At 44.1% G+C, this 22,597-nt stretch overlaps 1 protein-coding gene across 1 annotated transcript in view; it reads left to right on the forward strand.

Moving 5' to 3' along the window:
• SLC38A1 (solute carrier family 38 member 1) overlaps nt 1-22,597 on the forward strand; it is a 62,672-nt gene that overhangs the window by 12,189 nt on the left and 27,886 nt on the right. Inside the window, exon 2 of the mRNA XM_074942165.1 lies at nt 14,107-14,318. Within this exon, the coding sequence (XP_074798266.1) occupies nt 14,200-14,318 (119 nt within the window). The 5' untranslated portion in view covers nt 14,107-14,199. The remainder of the gene's footprint in view (nt 1-14,106; nt 14,319-22,597) is intronic.

Here is a 22,597-nt window from a genome sequence, read left to right on the forward strand (position 1 = left end):
TTCCAAAACTGGAACGGAGTTCTGATAGCACGGATTCCTCTCCCCATACAGCGATCAGATCCCGTACCTCCCGTTCAGTCCATGCTGGAGCTCTTTTGCAATTCTGGGACTCCATCATGGTCACCTCTGCTGATGAGCTCTGCATGGCCACCTCTGCTGATGAGCTCTGCATGGTCACCTGCAGCTTGCCACGCTGGCCAAACAGGAAATGAGATTCAAAAGTTCACGGGCCTTTTCCTGTCTATCTGGCCAGTGCATCTGAGTTGAGAGTGCTGTCCAGAGCGGTCACAATGGAGCACTCTGGGATAGCTCCTGGAGGCCAATACTGTCGAATTGCATCCACACTACCCCAAATTCGATCCGTGAAGGCCGATTTCAGCACTAATCCCCTTGTCGGGGGTGGAGTAAGGAAATCGATTTTAAGAGCCCTTTAAGTCGAAAAAAAGGGCTTCGTCGTATGGACGGGTGCAGGGTTAAATCGATTTAACGCTGCTAAATTTGACCTCAACTCCTATTGTAGATCAGGGCTTACTCTCAGAGTCAATTACACCACAGAGGATTGTTTTATTCAGGAGGGTGGAAGAGTGCCATGTGAAGGGAAGAAATCTTATTTCTTGGGCTAATTTTCTTTTTTCTTTTTAATTTTCATTAGTACCAATTAGAACACTGCTTTACTTTTTTTGGAGGTTAGGCATGGAGTGGGAACATAGGTAATGGCTGGAATTTGGAATTGGAATTGCTTAGTTACCAATTGGATTATTGTTCATATCTTTGAGAGTTAAGAAAAAGGCCAGGTCTACACTAGACATTTATGCCAGTTTAGCAATGTTGATTAGCTATGTGAGTTTTGGATATTTGTATGCTAGCTAAAATCCTAGTGTGGATGCAGTTATACCAGCATAAAAGTATTTTGCCAGTATTTCACTCTCCAAACCAGTATAAGATATATCAGCAAAAACACTTTTTTGCTGATATAAGCCATGTCTACCCTAGGAAGATTTTGCTAGTATAACTGTACTGGGATTGCTATACCACCAGCAAAATTTTTAAGCATAGACTAGTCTTACGTTTCCTTGGTTATTTAACAAGGAAGTTCTGGAGTTTGCTTGGGAGAATAATAATACTTTGCCCTTATAGAGCATCTTTCAACTGTGGATCGCAAAGCACTTTACAAAGCTGAATAAGTGTTAGTATTATCCCCATTTTATAGATAGAGATACTAAGGATTAGATAGTTGTCACTTGCCCAAAGACTCACAATGAGTTAATGGCAGTCAGGCCAAGAATCCAGGTCTCCAGACTTCCAGTTCTTATCTGTCCTCTAGAGTCCATAGTGCCTCATAACTCTTGTTTGAAAATTCATGTATTTGTTTGTTCTGATGAAAGAAATAGCCCCTTGTCTGAGTTGGAATGAATGACTCTATTTCTGTTGAGTTATTTTGTTGATGTTAATGTGAATTTTTATATACTTAAGAATGAACTTCTTGATGAGATACTGTGGTCTTATAAGCATTATGGCCCCAATCCTGCAAGTTACAGCCTGGGGTGGACCCTGCACCCATGGGGAGCGCCATGAGGTGCAAGTATATGCCCATATACACAATGTTGCAGGATTAGGGTCTCTGGGTGAAATTCTGACCCCTCTGAAGTCAACTGATTTCATTGGGGCCAGAATTTCACCCTATATTGTTAAATCAATTTTCCATATAATCTAAATATCCATTTTAAAAAGGTTCTCGGCTTTTTCATTACTAAGAGAACCTTCACAAATCAATCAATGCACTTCTGCCCTGTTAGTCCTGATTTGCAGCTCTTTAGCTCAACACTAGCAGAAGCAAGGAATGTGAGCTTTACCTCAGTGATCTGTGAATTCTGTTCCCCAGCACTCTGTTCATCTCAGTGAAGTTTTAATTTCATCACTTAGTTGGGATTATTAAATGCTAACTTTATAAAGCACAGGCAATGTAAAGGCAATTCTGCAAATGCTTCAGTGGGACTACTCAGGGTACTGTGGTCTGGGCTGGTTAACTAGTATTTGCAGAACAGGCCTTAAGGTCATGTCTCCATGAGAATGTTGCACCAATTTAATGTAAATCCGTTTTTAAATTGATTTTAGTCAAACTTGGGCAAACCTTTGTGTGGACACTTTTCACTTTCAAGATCTTCGTGGCCTATCCCTACCCTACCTGTCATCTCTCATTCAGGATCAGTAGGTTGACTCCTTTCTCCAGTAGGCCCATGGAATAAGGATGTCAACCTCCATTGTCCGCTTGTCAGACTTTCAAACAAGCATCTTTGTGCTTTCTCCTATGCTGCTCCACCCACAAATGTCCCTGTAAACATCTGCAAAGCACTGCACTGTTCTCCTTCAAATCCCTACTTAAACATTCTTCTTTGCCATGATGTCTACCAAAATTCACAATGGTTAGGCTTCTGTTGTGCTGAGACCAATGTCTATCATGCTTACCAATATTGACTCATTGGTGCCTTGTACTTCCCCGTCTGTCTCCATCTGTTGCCTCTGATTTTATCCTTAGGGTATGTCTACACTGGCAGAGTTACATCTCCGGCAGTTACAGCGCCACTCAGAGAGCGCTGAAGGGAAACCACTGTTGTGTGTTCACACTGTCAGCTGCCTGCGCAATAGCGTGTTCACACTTGTGGCACTTGCAGTGATATTCAGAGCGGTGCACACTGGGCAGCTATCCCACAGAGCACCTCTTCCTCTTCTGCCGCTATGAGTTGTGGGAAGGCGGAGGGGGTCACAGGGCATCCTGGATCCTGTCCCAATACCCCGTAATGCATTGCTTCGCATTCCAACAATCCTTGTTCTTCCGTTTGCATTTGGCACCATCTTTCAATGGTTTGTGTACTGCATGCTCTGCCTCTTCAGTCTACAAGAATGGATCCCGCACTGTTGACCAATATGCTGCTCGCTCTCACTAACACGTCATGAGTGCCAGTAGAGTTATTCCTTAAACTGCAAAGGCAAGGGGAGTGCGATATTGATCTCGCCACGCGTAGTAGCTACGACATGAGATTGCTTGTGGCATTCACGGAGGTGCTTACCACAGTGGAACACCGCTTTTGGGCTTGGGAAACAAGCACTGAGTGGTGGGATCACATCGTCATGCATGTCTGGGATGAAGAGCAGTGGCTGCAGAACTTTCGGATGAGGAAAGCCACATTCATGGGACTGTGTGTTGAGCTCACCCCAGCAACTACAGCACAAGGACACGAGAATGAGAGCTGCCCTGTCGCTGGAGAAGCGCATGGCGATTGCACTGTGGAAGCTGGCTACTCCAGACTGCTACCGATCAGTCGCTAACCAGTTCGGAGTGGGAAAGTCGACCATTTGACTCGTGTTGACGGAAGTGTGCAGGGCCATTAATTGCATCCTGCTCCGAAAGACCGTGACTCTGGGCAACGTGCATGAGATTGTGGATGGCTTTGCACAAATGGGCTTCCCTAACTGCAGAGGGGCGATAGATGGCACGCATATTCCAATTCTGGCATCAAACCACCTAGCCCCCGAGTACATTAATCGGAAGGGGTATTTCTCTATGGTTCTCCAGGTGCTTGTAGATCACTGTGCACATTTCATGGGTATTAACGCAGGCTGGTCAGGAAAGGTGCATGACACATGCATCTTTCGGAAAACTGGCCTGTTCAGGAAGCTGCAAGCTGCAAGTAAGAATTTTCTTCCTGGACCAGATGATCACCGTAGGAGGAAGTCGATCCTGGGAGACCCTGCCTACCCCTTAATGCCATGGCTTATGAAGCCATTCACAGGGCATGTCATAAATATAAAGGGAAGGGTAACCACCTTTCTGTATACAGTGCTATAAAATCCCTCCTGGCCAGAGGCAAAACCCTTTCACCTGTAAAGGGTAAGGAGGTAAGGTAACCTCACTGGCACCTGACCCAAAATGACCAATGAGGGGACAAGATACTTTCAAATCTGGAGGGGATGGAACAGTTCTGTCTGTCTGTGTGATGCTTTTGCCGGGAACAGATCAGAAATGCAAGCCTTCCAACTCCTGTTAAGTTAGTAAGTAATCTAGCTAGAAAATGCGTTAGATTTTCTTTTGTTTAATGGCTTGTAAAATAAGCTGTGCTGGAGGGAATGTATATTCCTGTTTTTGTATCTTTTTGTAATTTAAGTTTTTGCCTAGAGGGATTCTCTGTGTTTTGAATCTGATTACCCTGTAAGGTATTTACCATCCTGATTTTACAGAGGTGATTCTTTTACCTTTTCTTTAATTAAAATTCTTCTTTTAAGAACCTGATTGATTTTTCACTGTTCTTAAGATCCAAGGGTTTGGGTCTGTGTTCACCTGTACCAATTGGTGAGGATTATTATCAAGTCTTCCCCAGGAAACGGGGTGTAGGGCTTGGGGGGGGATGTTTTGGGGGAAGACGTCTCCAAGTGGTCTCTTTCCCTGTTCTTTGTTTGAAATGCTTGGTGGTGGCATTCATACTGTTCAAGGACAAGGCAAAGTTTGTACCTTGGGGAAGTTTTTAACCTAAGCTGGTAAGAATAAGCTTAGGGGGTTTTTCATGCAGTTCCCCACATCTGTACCCTAGAGTTCAGAGTGGGGAAGGAACCTTGACAGGGCACCTTGACAGCAGCAAGGAGCGGTTCAACAAAAGGCTGAGTAAGTGCAGAATGGCTGTTGAGTGTGCTTTTGGCCGTTTAAAGGCCCACTGACGCTGCCTATATGGGAGGCTGGACCTGGCTGATGACAATATTCCTATGCTTATAGCCGTGTGCTGTATGGTCCATAACATTTGTGAAGGGAAGGGTGAAAGCTTCACTCAGGGCTGAACCTCTGCGGCTCAGAGCCTGGAGGCTTAATTTGAACAGCCAGAGACCAGGGTTATTAGAGGGGCACAGCACAGGGCCATAAGGATCAGGGATGCCTTGAGGTAACAATTTGAAGCTGAGAGCCACTAATATTTGTTGCTATGCTCGGGAGTGCAGTGCTTGTAATGCTAGGAGGGGATTGTGATTGGTGCAGATAATGCACTGTGAAGGTTTAAGAAAATTGCCTGTTGCTTTGCAGGGCTCTGCTTGCTTTCAATTAATGGAATAAAGAATGCTTTCAAACCAAAACAATTCTTTTATTAAAAATCAACAACCGGAGGAGAGAGACAACCAAAAAAACACATCAGCACTGAGGGGGATGGGGGAAGTGAGGCTCCCAGGAGGAGGTGGGGTCCTGGGACGGTTAAAGATTTGTGTATGTCGACTTATCATATCCAGCCTTCTCCTTTGGAGTACAGTACAGAGGGGTGTTGAGTGCAGTGGGTACTGAGAGTCCGCAGGGCTGGACTGTGATGGGGGAGGAGTGGCATGCAGTGGGTACAGACTGGAAACAGGAGGTTGATAAGAGTGTGTGTGGGGGCGAATGGGAAAGAGTTTTGCGACAGCGGCTGCAGGGGAGGGTGGGCGCGGAGCTGCTCTATTCGAAGTGCTATTAGTGTCTGGAGTATGTCCGCTTAATGCTCCATAATGTTTAAGAGCCGCTCTGTGGCTTCATTCTGGTGCGCCATGTTCTCCTTTCGGTCCCTCTTCTTGCTGTCCCACCACTCCTTCAGTTCTTGTTTTCCAGCCCCGCAGTGCGTCATGACCTCACGCAGAAAGTCCTTCGTGGCCGCTTTCTAATTCTGCGCAGCCGTTCAGCTGGCGATAATGAAGAGGGAGGCTGGGCTCCCAAGGTCATATCTGTGAAGCCAAAATGCAACATTTTACAGAAGCAGTATTGTTTGCAACACACATGGCCCCTTTCTGTCATGCATCGTGAAATCTGTCCATAGGTATCATAATTCCTATGGCTGGAGTGCAGTTGGGACTGGACAGCCTCCTCTCCCAAAATGCTGATGAGGTCCAGTAGCTCGTTATTGCTCCAAGCGGGGGATCGCCTGGTGTATGGAGTAGGCATGGTCACCTGGAAAGATGCGCTGAGACCACTGCACACGTCACCGAGCAAACAGGAAGGGGACTTTCAAAATTCCCAAGGAATTTAAGGGGAGGGAATGACGGTAGGTCACCTCAGGACAGGGCAGTAGAGTTCAAACTGATGACCGGAGAGGTGAGAACAGGCATTGTGGAACACCTCCCGGAGGCCAATAGTAGCGCTGTAATCGACCAGGGTGTCTACACTGGCACTGCGGCGCTGTAGCCCTGGTGCAGAAAGCTCTACGCCTCTTGTTGGGGTAGTTTTGTTACAATGCTGCAACTGTGCAGTTTCTGCGCACTAAGTGGCTTGGCAGAGTGTACACCTCAGGAGTTATAACACAGAAAGATGCTTTACTGCGCAGAAACTTGCAAGTGTAGACAGGTCCTTAGATTGTAAGTTCTTTGGGGCAGGACACTCTTTTTGTTCTGTTTTTGTACAGCTCCTAACACAGTGGGGCCCTGAGCCATTACTGGGGCTCCTACATGCTATGATAACACAAACAATGAATAATAATAACTCCTTTTAAGAGTGGTTAATTTCATTTTAGCATAAACCTATTTCCAATCTATTTCAGCGAAACTGGAGCGAGAGGGGAAAAAAGAGCCTGTTTTAAACCAAAATAAAAGGGTCCACACATGGTTATATGGGTTTAAGTAAATCACTTTAAATTCACACTTTAGGCTGTAACTGATGCAACTTTCTCACACAGATGGAAATTTATTGGCATATTTATAATAGAGGAAGGATGGTTCAGTGGTAAGAGCACCACCCTCAGATTTGTGAGATGCTGGTTCAATTCCCTGCTCCACCACTGACTTCATGGGTGACCATAGGCAAGTCACTTAGCCTCTCTGTACCTCAGTTCCTTATCTGTAAAATGGGAATAATAGTACTGCCTCAAAGGGGTGTTTTGAGGTTAAATCCATTAAGGAGCGTGAGGTGCTCAGATACTGTGTGGCAGGGGCCATATAAGTACCTTTGATAGATACAAGTATAATTATAAGAGTGTCCACAGAGTGAGTTATACCCGTGTAACTACAGAGATATAATTATATTGGTATATTTCCCTGTGTAGACAAGCCTAAAAAAACAACTCAGCTGGAGTTGAGGTGCTTTCTTTCTAACTATTTTTAGGAGTGTGATTTTTTTTTTTTTCAAATCTGAGATAGTTATACCAATACAGCCCGTAGCATGGAGGTGGTTATACTCATAAAAAGTTTTTCATACTGGTATAGCTTATTCCTCTTTCTGTATGGGAATAGCTATACCAGTATCAAAGTAGCTTGTACTGATATAACTTTAGGTCCATGCTGAGGGGTTTGTACTGCTTTAACTATTGAGTTGGTATACCAGAATAATTAAAGCAGTACAACTTTTGTGTGTAGATGCATTTAGGAGCCTAACTTTAGGCACCCATTTTTTAAACTTTTGGCTTTAGTCTTTTTTATCAGGAATTTTTATAGGTAGATCGTACTGTATTTATTAAGTAGCCCTAATTCATGTTTAAATTGTTTTTACTGTGTCATTGTACATCATGGGATAAATGGGTCTTTCTTTAGAATTAGCAAAAGCTACTTCAGCTAGGCCTGTTTACTTTTTCAAGTGCTTTTTTTCAAGGAAATTTGTTTGAATTAGGGGGATTCCTTGGTTTTTTTTAATCTTAAACTTTGCTCTTGAAAATTCAAAAGGCAGATTTTCAAAACCCCAGGGATAAGAAAATTATCTGTCTAATGACACCTGTGAAACTCAATATAAGATTTTATTATACCTTTGAAGAGATTTTGAGAGATTATTTAAAGTGAAGCTGCCAACCTCTGCTAAGTGTTTTCAAATACAATGAGGATGTAGGGTAAGCAGCAGCCTTGGATTCTGTTTATTTGATATAGATAGGAGGCAGTCATAGTTGGACAGGAATTGAAATAGGGCCTCACATATTCATGTAGGGTCCTGCAAAAACTAGGGACAGCCCTGATTCCTTAGTTATGCCTGAATATTCTGAAGGTTGCTTTTTTTCTTTTTTTTGAGGCAGCTCTGACGGCTTCAGCGATCCCGCCCCCAATATCCTGAGGTTAGTCTGGTATCGTCAGTAACCCTAAAGTTTTGAAAACCTCTCATTACAGAAAAATTGCTGGGTTTAGAGAAGTTGCACAACATATCAGCCATTTACTGGAACTGTTTCTTAATGACACTTTATCTTCAAAAGCTTGTTGGGATGGTGGGGCAGTTGAGTTCCAGAGTTCTTTGATTCTCAAATACATATGGTCCTGGGGTGATGAATTGTAATCATAGAGGCGAAACTATGGCCTTTCAAATTATCCACATTTCTGAAGAGGAAATGTATTTTATTGTAGTGGATTAAACCAATTCCACACAGGTGTTCTTTTTAGTTGCCTCAGGTGCTGCATCTTCTCCCAGTGGAGAGACTGATTTATTTCTCTCAGTTGATAGCTTAACAATTGCTGGATACAAGACACAGATTATTCTCTCTTCAGACTGTCCATGAATGTAGGGATTTGATTTCTCAATCAGAGGAGTGTTTGTGGTCTGAATCTTTATCTCCAGATAGTAGCGTACTCAAATAACTGGAATGAAGCTATTTCATGGAAAGAAAACTGCAATAATGATATCCCTGTGTTGCCTTCATTTGGTACTAATGTGGGCACTAAATAATGAAAATTATATTGAATGGGACCTTTTATATGTATATTAAAAGCAGGAGAGAGACAACATGAGAAAAACACAAAGGCGTGACAACTAGCTGGGGCTCGAACTAGCACACTAAGAGTAAGTCTACAGTATGAAATTAGGTCAAATTTATAGAAGTCGGTTTTTTAGAAATTGGTTTTATATATTCGAGTGTGTGTGTCCCCACAGAAAATGCTCTAAGTGCATTAAGTGCATTAACTCGGCAGAGTGCTTCCACAGTACCGACACTAGAGTCGACTTCCGGAGTGTTGCACTGTGGGTAGCTATCCCACAGTTCCCGCAGTCTCTGCTGCCCATTGGAATTCTGGGTTGAGATCCCAATGCCTGATGGGGCTACAACATTGTCGTGGGTGGTTCTGGGTACATATCGTCAGGCCCCCGTTCCCTCCCTCCCTCTTTGAAAGCAAGGGCAGACAATCGTTTCGCGCCTTTTTTCCTGAGTTACCTGTGCAGACGCCATACCACGGCAAGCATGGAGCCCGCTAAGGTAACCGTCACCGTATGTCTCCTGGGTGCTGGCAGACGTGGTACTGCATTGCTACACAGCAGCATCAACCCATTGCCTTGTGGCAGCAGACGGTACGGTATGACTGGTAGCCGTCATCGTCATGTCCGAGGTGCTCCTGGCCACGTCGGCCAGGAGTGCGTGGGCAGACATGGGTGCAGGGACTAAATTTGGAGTGACTTGACCAGGTCATTCTCTTTAGTCCTGCAGTCAGTCCTATTGAACCATCTTATGGTGAGCAGGCAGGCGATACGGATTGCTAGCAGTCCTCCTGTACCATCTTCTTCCAGTCAGGCAAGAGATGAGGATGGCTAGCAGTCCTACTGCACCGTCTTCTGCCAAGCAGCCATGAGATGTGGATGGCTTGCAGTCCTTCTGCACTGTCTGCTGCCAGCCAAAGATGTAAAAGATAGATGGAATGGATCAAAACAAGAAATAGACCAGATTTGTTTTGTACTCATTTGCTTCTCCCCCTCCCCCGTCTAGGGGACTCATTCCTCTAGGTCACACTGCAGTCACTCACAGAGAAGGTGCAGCGAGGTAAATCCAGCCATGTATTAATCAGAGGCCAGACCAACCTGCTTGTTCCAATAAGAACAATTACTTAGGTGCACCATTTCTTATTGGAACCCTCCGTGAAGTCCTGCCTGAAATACTCATTGATGTAAAGCCACCCCCTTTGTTGATTTTAATTCCCTGTAAGCCAACCCTGTAAGCCATGTCATCAGTCGCCCCTCCCTCCGTCAGAGCAACGGCAGACAATCGTTCCGCACCTTTTTTCTGTGTGGACGCCATACCAAGGCAAGCATGGAGGCCGCTCAGCTCACTTTGGCAATTAGGAGCACATTAAACACCACACGCATTATCCAGCAGTATATGCAGCACCAGAACCTGGCAGAGCGATACCGGGCGAGGAGGCGACGTCAGCGCGGTCACGTGCGTGATCAGGACACGGACACAGATTTCTCTGAAAGCATGGGCCCTGCCAATGCATGCATCATGGTGCTAATGGGGCAGGTTCATGCTGTGGAACGCCGATTCTGGGCTCAGGAAACAAGCACAGACTGGTGGGACTGCATAGTGTTGCAGGTCTGGGGCGATTCCCAGTGGCTGCGAAACTTTCGCATGCGTAAGGGCACTTTCATGGAACTTTGTGACTTGCTTTCCCCTGCCCTGAAGTGCATGAATACCAAGATGAGAGCAGCCCTCACAGTTGAGAAGCGAGTGGCGATAGCCCTGTGGAAGTTTGCAACGCCAGACAGCTACCGGTCAGTTGGGAATCAATTTGGAGTGGGCAAATCTACTGTGGGGGCTGCTGTGATGCAAGTAGCCCATGCAATCAAAGATCTGCTGATATCAAGGGTAGTGACCCTGGGAAATGTGCAGGTCATAGTGGATGGCTTTGCTGCAATGGGATTCCCTAACTGTGGTGGGGCCATAGACGGAACCCATATCCCTATCTTGGCACCGGAGCACCAAGCCAGCGAGTACATAAACCTCAAGGGGTACTTTTCAATAGTGCTGCAAGCTCTGGTGGATCACACGGGACGTTTCACCAACATCAACGTGGGATGGCTGGGAAAGGTACATGACGCTCGCATCTTCAGGAACTCTGGTCTGTTTCAAAAGCTGCAGGAAGGGACTTTCTTTCCAGACCAGAAAATAACCGTTGGGGGTATTGTAATGTCAATAGTTATCCTTGGGGACCCAGCCTACCCCTTAATGCCATGGCTTATGAAGTCATACACAGGCAGCCTGGACAGTAGTCAGGAGCTGTTCAACTACAGGCTGAGCAAGTGCAGAATGGTGGTAGAATGTGCATTTGGATGTTTAAAAGTGTGCTGGCGCAGTATACTGACTCGCTTTGACCTCAGCGAAACCAATATTCCCACTGTTATTACTGCTTGCTGTGTGCTCCACAATATCTGTGAGAGTAAGGGGGAGATGTTTATGGCGGGGTGGGAGGTTGAGGCAAATCGCCTGGCTGCTGGTTACGCGCAGCCAGACACCAGGGCAGTTAGAAGAGCACAGGAGGGCGCGGTACGCATCAGAGAAGCTTTGAAAACCAGTTTCATGACTGGCCAGGCTACTGTGTGAAAGTTCTGTTTGTTTCTCCTTGATGAAACCTCCCGCCCCTTGGTTCACTCTACTTCCCTGTAAGCTAACCACCCTCCCCTCCTCCCTTCGATCACCGCTTGCAGAGGCAATAAAGTCATTGTTGCTTCACATTCATGCATTCTTTATTCATTCATCACACAAATAGGGGGATGACTACAACGGTAGCCCAGGAGGGGTGGTGGAGGAGGGAAGGAAAATGCCACACAGCACTTTAAAAGTTTACAACTTTAAAATTTATTGAATGCCAGCCTTCTGTTTTTTGGGTAATCCTCTGTGGTGGAGTGGCTGGTTGGCTGGAGGCCCCCCACCGCGTTCTTGGGTGTCTGGGTGTGGAGGCTATGGAACTTGGGGAGGAGGGCGGTTGGTTACACAGGGGCTGTAGTGGCAGTCTGTGCTCCAGCTGCCTTTGCTGCAGCTCAACCATACACTGGAGCATACTGGTTTGATCCTCCAGCAGCCTCAGCATTGAATCCTGCCTCCTCTCATCACGCTGCCGCCACATTTGAGCTTCAGCCCTGTCTTCAGCCCGCCACTTACTCTCTTCAGCCCGCCACTTACTCTCTTCAGCCCGCCACCTCTCCTCCCGGTCATTTTGTGCTTTCCTGCACTCTGACATTATTTGCCTCCACACATTCGTCTGTGCTCTGTCAGTGTGGGAGGACAGCATGAGCTCAGAGAACATTTCATCACGAGTGCATTTTTTTTTCTTTCTAATCTTCACTAGCCTCTGGGAAGGAGAAGATCCTGTGATCATTGAAACACATGCAGCTGGTGGAGAAAAAAAAAGGGACAGCGGTATTTAAAAAGACACATTTTATAAAACAGTGGCTACACTCTTTCAGGGTAAACCTTGCTGTTAACATTACATACATAGCACATGTGCTTTCGTTACAAGGTCGCATTTTGCCTCCCCCCACCGCATGGCTACTCCCTCAACTCTCCCCCCTCCCCGTGGCTAATAGCGGGGAACATTTCTGTTCAGCCACAGGCAAACAGCCCAGCAGGAACGGGCACCTCTGAGTGTCCCCTGAAGAAAAGCACCCTATTTCAACCAGGTGACCATGAATGATATCTCACTCTCCTGAGGATAACACAGAGAGATAAAGAACGGATGTTGTTTGAACGCCAGCAAACCTACACTGCAATGCTTTGTTGTACAATGATTCCCAAGTACGTGTTACTGGCCTGGAGTGGTAAAGTGTCCTACCATGGAGGACACAATAAGGCTGCCCTCCCCAGAAACCTTTTGCAAAGACTTCGGGAGTACATCCAGGAGAGCCGCGAATGCCATGGCAAATTAATCCTTTCACATGCTTGCTTTTAAATCATGTATAGTATTTTAAAAGGTACACTCACCGGAGGTCCCTTCTCCACCTGCCGGGTCCAGGAGGCAGCCTTGGGTGGGGTCGGGGGGTACTGGCTCCAGGTCCAGGGTGAGAAACAGTTCCTGGCTGTCGGGAAAACCAGTTTCTCCGCTTGCTTGCTGTGAGCTATCTACAACCTCCTCCTCATCATCATCTTCTTCTTCGTCCCCAAAACCTGCTTCCGTGTTGCCTCCATCTCCATTGAAGGAGTCAAACAACACGGCTGGGGTAGTGGTGGCTGAACCCCCTAAAATGGCATGCAGCTCATCATAGGAGCGGCATGTTTGGGGCTCTGATCCGGAGCGGCCGTTTGCCTCTCTGGTTTTCTTGCCTCAGCTCCTTAAGTTTCACATGGCACTGCTTCGGGTCCCTGTTATGGCCTCTGTCCTTCATGCCCTGGGAGATTTTGACAAAGGTTTTGGCGTTTCGAAAACTGGAACGGAGTTCTGATAACACGGATTCCTCTCCCCATAAAGCGATCAGATCCCGTACTTCCCGTTCGGTCCATGCTGGAGCTCTTTTGCGATTCTGGGACTCCATTATGGTCACCTCTGCTGACGAGCTCTGCATGGCCACCTCTGCTGATGAGCTCTGCACTCACCTGCAGCTTGCTACGCTGGCCAAACATGAAATGAGATTCAAAAGTTCACGGGCCTTTTCCTGTCTACCTGGCCAGTGCATCTGAGTTGAGAGTGCTGTCCAGAGCGGTCACAATGGAGCATTCTGGGATAGCTCCTGGAGGCCAATACCGTCGAATTGTGTCCACAGTACCCCAAATTCGACCCGGCAAGGCCAATTTAAGCGCTAATCCCCTTGTCAGGGGTGGAGTAAGGAAATCGATTTTAAGAGCCCTTTAAGTCGAAATAAAGGGCTTCATCGTGTGGACGGGTGCAGGTTTACATCGATTTAACGTTGCTAAATTCGACCTAAAGTCCTAGTATAGACCAGGGCTAGAACTTTTTCCTTGACTATTAGGTTATAAACCTATTTTTTGAAGTTGTGTTTTACTAATTTGTTCACTATTTTATAAATGTAAACACAGCCAAACCTGTCACAAGCAGTCAGTGGGATTGACAAAATGTTGTTACTTAAAGAGAGGTTCAGTGCTTAATTTGTAATGAAAGAGGTGTCAGGGCTCAAGCAATTAGGTGCTGGGGCTCAAGCAAAATTTTTACTTTTATAACTGATGTGGCAAGTCCAGAGATGCCGGGGCTGTGAACTGCCAAGCCTAGAGGTGCTTGGGCTAAGCCTTGGCACAAATTAAGCAGTGGAGGTGTACTTCTAATTAAGATGGAGGAACCTTTTACTCCACCTATACAATACATTTGGGATATAGTATGGGTTGGTTCCTGCGGACATGAGGTTGCTTGATAAAGGCATTCTTTTGTATAGATTTCACTCTAATCTTATTAGAATACTGCATACATCTTGTTTTTCTTACTGCATTTTAGGTTTGTCGAGCTCACGTTGTGGCTACTGTCTACCTACAAAATATACACTATTATTTGGATAAACATTTGGATACTTATACTTCCTAGCTCACGATGCCTTTCAAAAGCGGATTAGAATTAACTGAGTTGCAGAATATGACTGTCCCTGAGGATGATAACATCAGCAATGATTCAAATGATTTTACAGAGGTAGAAAATGGCCAGATAAATAGGTGAGTATTTTTCCACTGATGCTGACTATCCTGTGAAACACACTGTTTAAAAACAGCATTCTAATTTTCAGTATCTCTCTTGCATTATTCATTACCGAGTCATGCTCCATTTGAAGATGTAATTTGAATTTCTTATGTGACATCTGTTGGGCATAGGTTGCAACAGCAGATATAGCAAACAGAGTAGCAATTTATTCATCGTTTTGAATTTTTCAAATGAGTCTAATAAAATGCATAAAATGTTAAAATTTCAAAATATCTACATATACAATACAAAAAATAAAATAATAACATTAGACCGACAGAAACATTTTGGGCAAAGATATAGGATTTTCAATAAAGGTTGTTCCACAGTCTGATGTATGTAACCACAATGGCCACAAAAATGTTTTTTAGGCTTCTGTGAATTTATAACTCATGCTGTTGACAAGAAATGTAGATCATATCTTCCTGTCTATGTTTAAAACCCTCTGCAAATGAGAATGTATATCAAACCTTTGCTCCTAAGTCTAATAGAAAATGCACTTTTAGAAAAAGTGACCGATTTGTAACTAATGTTCAAATTTAAATGTGAAAAAAATATTCTCTGCTCAGCAATTAAAGTAAAATGCAATTATTACATGATTGCTTAAAAATTATTATAGCATCTATTTTTTTATAAACTTTTTGTTAATTTAGTAAAATAGAACAATATTGTTTCCGTCATAATAAACCCTTCCAAGCTTATTGCAAAGTAAAGAGTTAAATTTTCAGGTTCTGAATAGCCTTCATATTTATGGTAAGGATCTGCTGTTGGACTAGAGTGGCTGGCTGTTTCTGTGGGGTTTTTGAGCTGGAAACAAGAAGTTACCCTCTTCCTCTGAAACTTCATTCAAATTTTGCAGAACAAAGGTGGTGTGAGAGAAAGAAAAGGAGCAGTTGAAGGTTCCCAAATTTCCCAAGTAACTAGGTTAGTGTGGACCCCTGTGCCCACATACCGTCCTGTTGACTGTAATGGGACTCTGCTGGAGTACTTTCAGGTGTCCACTTTCATGGATCTACTTACAGGATCTGGACCAAAAACTGCCTTATTCTGCCACCCTACTGACAGACAATAGGTAGCAAACATTTGCAGGAACAGGCACTTAGAGGCTGATTTTACTGCTTAGATCTGCATGGGGAGGAGATTGACCCCGGTGTGAAAAGGGTGTCAGCTGCCTCTGTGGAAGAGTTTTTTCTTTCCCCATACCTTGCCAAAAGCCTTCCCAGTGCTGAGATCAATGCAGGAGGAGGGATCAGGCTGGGGGAAGAGTGGGCAGGCTAGTGGGGGATGCACACTGTCAGCCAGCCCTTCCTGTGAAGCTCAGGGTGCAAAGACAATGCAGTCCTGGGTGTCTTATCTTTCTGTGCCATCCACCACCACAGTGGATATACCCCTTTAACGGGAAGTGCTTGGGGCAGCAGCTGCCAGCTGTGAGAGCTCTGTCAGTGTGACTTCTGCAGGTGCAGTCATGCGAGATACCAGTGATCCAGAGTCTTCACACAGAAGTCCCTGGCCTCCTACTTATTCCCTGGGGTTCTTGGGCCCACCGCTGTTCCACAGTGTAGTGCAAACTCCTCTACCAATGGTGGGGGAAGTCTCTGTGAAGAGAATCTTATGCATGTTTTAAACAGCAGTAGTAGTGAGAGCTGACATTGACCATCAAAGCATATGCTGCAGCTGGAAGGGCAGCAAAGCTCAGGGTGGGGATGGAGGTGGGAAGGAGGAGTTCAAATGGTGCAGGGTGCCTGAGGGGAAAAAAGAATAGTTGGGTCAGAGTGGGGGCAAATTAACAAAAAAAAGATGTAATTAAGAACAGAAAAGATTTCCCCTACTTTTCTCAGCCTTCTTCTGCCTCTCATAGTAGATTGAAGCATTCCAGAAACCAGCTCACAGGGCGTGGGGGCGGGTTCCAAAATGAAAAATCTTTGAGACATGGCTCAGAGGGGTAGCCGTGTTACTCAGTATCCACAAAAACAACGAGGAGTCCAGTGGCACCTTAAAGACTAACAGATTTATTTGGGCATAAGCTTGCATGGGTAAAAAACCCACTTCTTCAGATGCATGGAGATGCATGGGTGTAAGCTCGGCCAGGGGATGCATTCGTAGACAGGTATCCAGAGAGGGCCCTAACAGAAGACGAATGCTACTGTATCGCTACAGTGCTTGCATCCCTCACCTCTTCTAAGAGCATGAGTTTCCAAGAGTTCCACTCTTAACAAATGTTGGCCTACCACATTGACACTAAAACCCCAGCCTGCTCCTGCTGGAGTCAGTGGCAAAACTCCCTCTGACTTCAGTGGAAGCGGGATTGGGCCCCACCCTATAAGGGTGGTTTATTAGTTTCTATTTATATAAATGACATGTAGATAGCATTCCATTCAGCAATGCTGTTTTCATGCTTCTTGATAGAGGAATCATTCCCCTTCTGTTTCATAGAATCATAGAATATCAGGGTTGGAAGGGACCTCAGAAGGTCATCTAGTCCAACGCCCTGTTTAAAGCAGGACCAATCCCCAACTAAATCATCCCAGCCAGGGCTTTGTCAAGCCTGACCTCAAAAACTTCTAAGGAAGGAGATTCCACCACCTCCCTAGGTAACGCATTCCAGTGTTTCACCACCCTCCTAGTGAAAAAGTTTTTCCTAATATCCAACCTAAACCTCCCCCACTGCAACTTGAGACCATTACTCCTCGTTCGGTCATCTGCTACCACTGAGAACAGGCTAGATCCATCCTCTTTAGAACCCCCTTTCAGGTAGTTGAAAGCAGCTATCAAATCCCCCCTCATTCTTCTCTTCCGCAGACTAAACAATCCCAGTTCCCTCAGCCTCTCCTCATAAGTCATGTGTTCCAGTCCCCTAATCATTTTTGTTGCCCTCCGCTGGACATTTTCCAATTTTTCCACATCCTTCTTGTAGTGTGGGGCCCAAAACTGGACACAGTACTCCAGATGAGGCCTCACCAATGTCGAATAGAGGGGAACGATCACGTCCCTCTATCTGCTGGCAATGCCCCTACTTATACATCCCAAAATGCCATTGGCCTTCTTGGCAACAAGGGCACACTGTTGACGCATATCCAGCTTCTCGTCCACTGTAACCCCTAGGTCCTTTTCTGCAGAACTGCTGCCGAGCCATTCGGTCCCTAATCTGTAGCGGTGCATGGGATTCTTCCGTCCTAAGTGCAGGACTCTGCGCTTGTCCTTGTTGAACCTCATCAGATTTCTTTTGGCCCAATCCTCCAATTTGTGTAGGGCCCTCTGTATCCTATTCCTACCCTCCAGTGTATCTACCTCTCCTCCCAGTTTAGTGTCATCTGCAAACTTGCTGAGGGTGCAATCCACACCATCCTCCAGATCATTAATGAAGATATTGAACAAAACCGGCCCGAGGACCGACCCTTGGGGCACTCCACTTGATGCCAGCTGCCAACTAAACATGGAGCCATTGATCACTACCCGTTGAGCCCGACAATCTAGCCAGCTTTCTATCCATCTTATCGTCCATTTGTCCAGCCCATACTTCTTTAACTTACTGGCAAGAATACTGTGGGAGACCATGTCAAAAGCTTTGCTAAAGTCACGGAACAACATGTCCACTGCTTTCCCCTCATCCACAGAGCCAGTTATCTCGTCATAGAAGGCAATTAGATTAGTCAGGCATGACTTTCCCTTGGTGAATCCATGCTGACTGTTCCTGATCACTTTCCTCTTCTCTGAGTGCTTCAGAATTGATTCCTTGAGGACCTGCTCCATGAGTTTTCCAGGGACTGAGGTGAGGCTGTTTGTCCCTTCCAATCACCATTATGACTCATGCATTTCTCCTGTATACTAGCAGGCTGATGGCTATATCTGGTGCCACCTTTGGTGCCATCTCACATGTGACCTAGGGCTAAGTGAATCTCTAAAGCCCTCGGAAGTCAGTAGGTGTTTTTCCATTGACTTTAACAGGCTTTGGATCAGACCTATCATTTTCCACAATTTTTTTGTTTTTGGTTTTTTTGGTTGTTTTGGCTTATTGGTTTTGCACCCTACATTTCACATTAAGCCTGAGTTACTTACAGCTCTTTGCAGGGCATATGTTTTCATGAGGGTTCAACACAAAGCAAGGTTTAGTGATTTTTGAGGGAAGATCTGCCTGAGAGGCAACAGACACTAGTGTCTGTTTTTAAACCAAAACAAAATCACAAAATTCCACTTGAAAAATTCTCCAGACACAGCCAAACATTGCTTTGGGCTTCAACTAAAGGTTTGTAGGCCTAAAAATAAAATCTCATATAAACTTGGATAGGTTTATTCTGTGTTTGAACTTGAAACTAACCACCTGCATTATGACACTGAGAGCTTGTCTACAAATTAAGTTGTTCCTGGTTCTCATTAACCCCATGTGTGGACATTCTTACTCTGAAATAAGAGTGCCAAGTACTTGTTTAGCGTAACCCACCAGAAGTTAATCAGGAACAACTCCATGTGTAGACAAGCCCTGAGTTTCCTAGTGAAAGGTCTGTACAGAAATATTCATTACTGCCAACTATCCCCACTTCCAAGCATCCCCTTATTGGTGCTCCATTAACCATGCACGTGGTCTGTATTACAGCACATTACTGTGTCTGAACACAATTGCTAGCCAGTGTGTTAGTTGGCATGATGTTGAACACAGCTTGGGCTGTGTAGACAAGAAAAAGTTGTGTTTCGCCTCTTATCACTAACTGTGATTAAACCCTCAATGAGGTAGCTGGGTTAGCTGACACAATGCTGAATGCAGTTTGTCCTGGTCTATGCCAACCAATAAACCATGGTCATCCACAGGCCAGCTAACATGATAGTTGTGCTCAGACATGGTTGTTTTGTAGTGGGAGCCAGCACAAAGAGTCTTATGAATTCTTGTCTCTGCTCACATTGGAGATCTTTATCAGTGTCTATGCTAGACATCAATTTAGGAGGATGCAGCATGATACAGGATTGTCACCTTTGTATAAGTTAGAAACCCTTGCCAAGCAATTAAGGCACTGTCTAAAAACACTTCTGACTAATTAGATTTAACACAGTGGAGTCAGCCATTTTGTTTAAGCAGGCTTTAAAACCAGTTTAGCTAAGGGCTTGTCTACATGGTGAGGCAATATGCGCTAACGTGTTGCTCATTAATTGGCCCTTGTAAACCTTACTGGTGCACACTAAAGGTTCCCTACACTACTCACGAAAGCTTATGCTCAAATAAATTTGTTAGTCTCTAAGTTGCCACAAGTACTCCTTTTCTTTTTAGAGAACCTTTAGTGCACACCAGCAGGGTCTACATGAACCAATTCTTGGCGACATATTAGTGCACCTTAGAAATCACACCCCTGTAATACACACTGCTGAACCATGTAGGCAAGCACTAACTCAGTTAAAGGGACATCACTTTTACCAAATGACCACAGTCTAAGCTGTTTTTAAAACTCCAAATGAAGACCATGTTTACATGCGGTCCTTTAAACTTCGTTTGAGCCCCAAAATGGATGGAGCCTAAGCTTTAGCACAGTGATAGAAAAAAAATGGGTTAAGACCTTCTTTGTGAGCCATATACAAATATGGACCTACTACAAGTATGAGCTGATTATTTTTAAGTTGACAGATTCTTTTGTAAATATATAGAGTTTTATAAAATCTGTTCATGTGCAGTTGTAATGCACTAAGTGTTAAAATGAAGAATGAAAGAGGAGCAGGAATATACAGCAATCAGTGGTGTCTTTTGACAATGAACAAACTGCTTGAAACAAAGAATTCCAAGCAGGTTAACAAGTCATAAAGGCGTTAAGAACATGGACTGTCTTACTATGTGTTTGTGTAGCACTTTGCACTATGGTCTCCACTCTCTGTGGGAGCTAATTATCACATTTTATGTTATGGTTCTATTTATAAAGTTTCCAGTTATAAAGGGTTAATAAAAGACTAATAGATGTCTTAAGAAATGAATACTCAATTGTTATAAAATCCAAAAGGTCAGTTGCTTATAACTACGGCTTATAGTTAGCACTGAGGACAAATAGGAATTTTTATCCAGTGGGAAATTCCAGTATTTCAACATTTGTTTTCATCCCAAATTGGGACAAAAAATTGAACTACCGATTTTTTTCAGAGAATCAAATATTCTGAAAAATTTCAAATCAGTTTGTTGAACTGACCTAAAGTGTTTCATTTCAACTCAGTTCAACATTAAACTACATTTTCTGATGGTGCCACATTGCCTCGTCAGAGTAGTTCGGAAACTCGATGCCCTCATTCTGCCCTAAGGGTCAGGCTCCCTGGCCTGACTACTACTCCCATGATGCACCTACTGTCATGTGATCCCATGATGTACAAACAGCTTGGTCAGAGTCTTAGAGGAGTCTGTGTTGCGTCATGGGAGATGTAGGCCAGGCCAGGAGCCCAGCCTATGAGGAAGAATTGGGGCCTGCACTTCAACTCCCTTGAGGCAATGTGGCACAGGAGAAAAATGAAGTTATTGTAGAACTGACTCTAAACAAAACATTTTGAGCCAATTCACCAAACCAAAAATATTTCAATTGTGGGCCAACAGACCTTAAACAAAATAATTAATTTTGATTTTTCCCAATTAAAATTTGCAAAATTTTGGTAAAACTGAAATTTGCATGTGGAGGATTTCATTTTTTATGGGAACTGCATCTTCCATCAAAAAAAAAATCTCTTATATGGAAAATTCCCACCAAGCAGTTCTGCTTATAACTATCTGTAACATCTTCAGTTGACGTGCCTATAACCATCTATAATGCATACTATTCAGGTCTGTAACAATCTTAAAATATGTATTACTCATTTATTAACCCTTTATAAATTATTTTAATGGAGTCTTAATATAAAGGATGATAATGATAATAAACCTATAAACGACAGGATTTTTATTTCTATAATTATTAAATGGACTAATCGCTAGGGTTGAGCAGAGGGGGAGGAAAAAGATGATATTATAGGAAATATTGTCTCTGTCTTAACTCTAAGTCTGAAAAAAGGCAGAATCTCTAACTGGCAGAAGCAAGCACACTCCTCAGACATTCCTAGCAACACGTCCAGAGGAAACAAAGCTCCTCTCTGTGCTCCTTATTACACCACATGCAGGGTTTTTCAGTGAGAGCATCTGAGTGCCATGTAAACTCTTCCCATTCAACAGCCTACGTTCAGCAATGTGGCTTAAAAAATACATCGAAAGTATACAAGTTCCAACTCACTAGAAGCCCAGGGCCAGATTCTATTTTAAATGAAAACAAAAAATCTGCATTTTGAGCAGTAAAATGTGGGTTCTCCCTCAGAAAGAGGGTGGCTGATTTGCACCTTGTCTGTAACTGGAAGGGGAATCTGCTGTCTACCCCCAACAGATCTCAGGACTCTTGGCATTGACACTGCAACTGTTTTTCTGTCTTCACTTGCTGTAACTTTCTGAAAATGGATAGTTTGTAAAATGTATGAGAAATGAAATAGTTGATTCAGATGTAGATAAGCCAAGTCAGACCAATCTGATAGATGTAAGTCAAATCTGTAAAACTAGCATTGGGATTGAGTACATTTTAACAGCAATATATGTGTCTAAATTTGTCTGGGTTTAAGGGGTAAACTTAAAAGGGAATTATGTAGGAGAGATGATGACTAAGACTTTTCAAGATATTTTCCATCAGAGGTGTATCCTTCAGAAACCACAGACAGAGCACAGAAAATCATTTTTAAAGAGAACTGTAAAGTTAGTAGACTAAATGCATCCCCCATTTAACACCACTGAAGACAGTGGATATACAGCTATCTGAATATGGCCCATAGTTAAAACAACACCACATTCTCATCATGTATTGCCAGTAAGGAGATCATAGCCAGGGTAGTGAGAAGTTTAATAGAACTTTACATTGAAAGGTGCAGAGGTATAATATACCTAAGGCATCTGATTTAAGACTTTAACCAGTAAACACTGATTAACTCCCCCACCCACACACACACACACACACCCCGGTACTAAAAAAATAAATAAAATGAATAAGTAAAGGAAATCAGTGTTTATCCAATAGATACCAGAAAACCCCCAGAAACGGTTACTCGATTCATGCTGATTTCACCCCATGTGCAGTTTGTTTTATATAGACAATGTCCCTGCTCCCTGGCTTGTATTTAAGGGCCTGCCTACGTGGAGCAGTAATGCAAACCATGGGGTGTGATTTCTAAAGCACACATTAATTGGTTTGTGTAGACTCTGCTGGTGTGCACTAAAGGTTCCCTA

The sequence above is a fragment of the Natator depressus genome, chromosome 1 (genome assembly GCF_965152275.1).
Source record: "Natator depressus isolate rNatDep1 chromosome 1, rNatDep2.hap1, whole genome shotgun sequence".
In the NCBI taxonomy this organism is placed as follows: Eukaryota; Metazoa; Chordata; order Testudines; family Cheloniidae; genus Natator; species Natator depressus.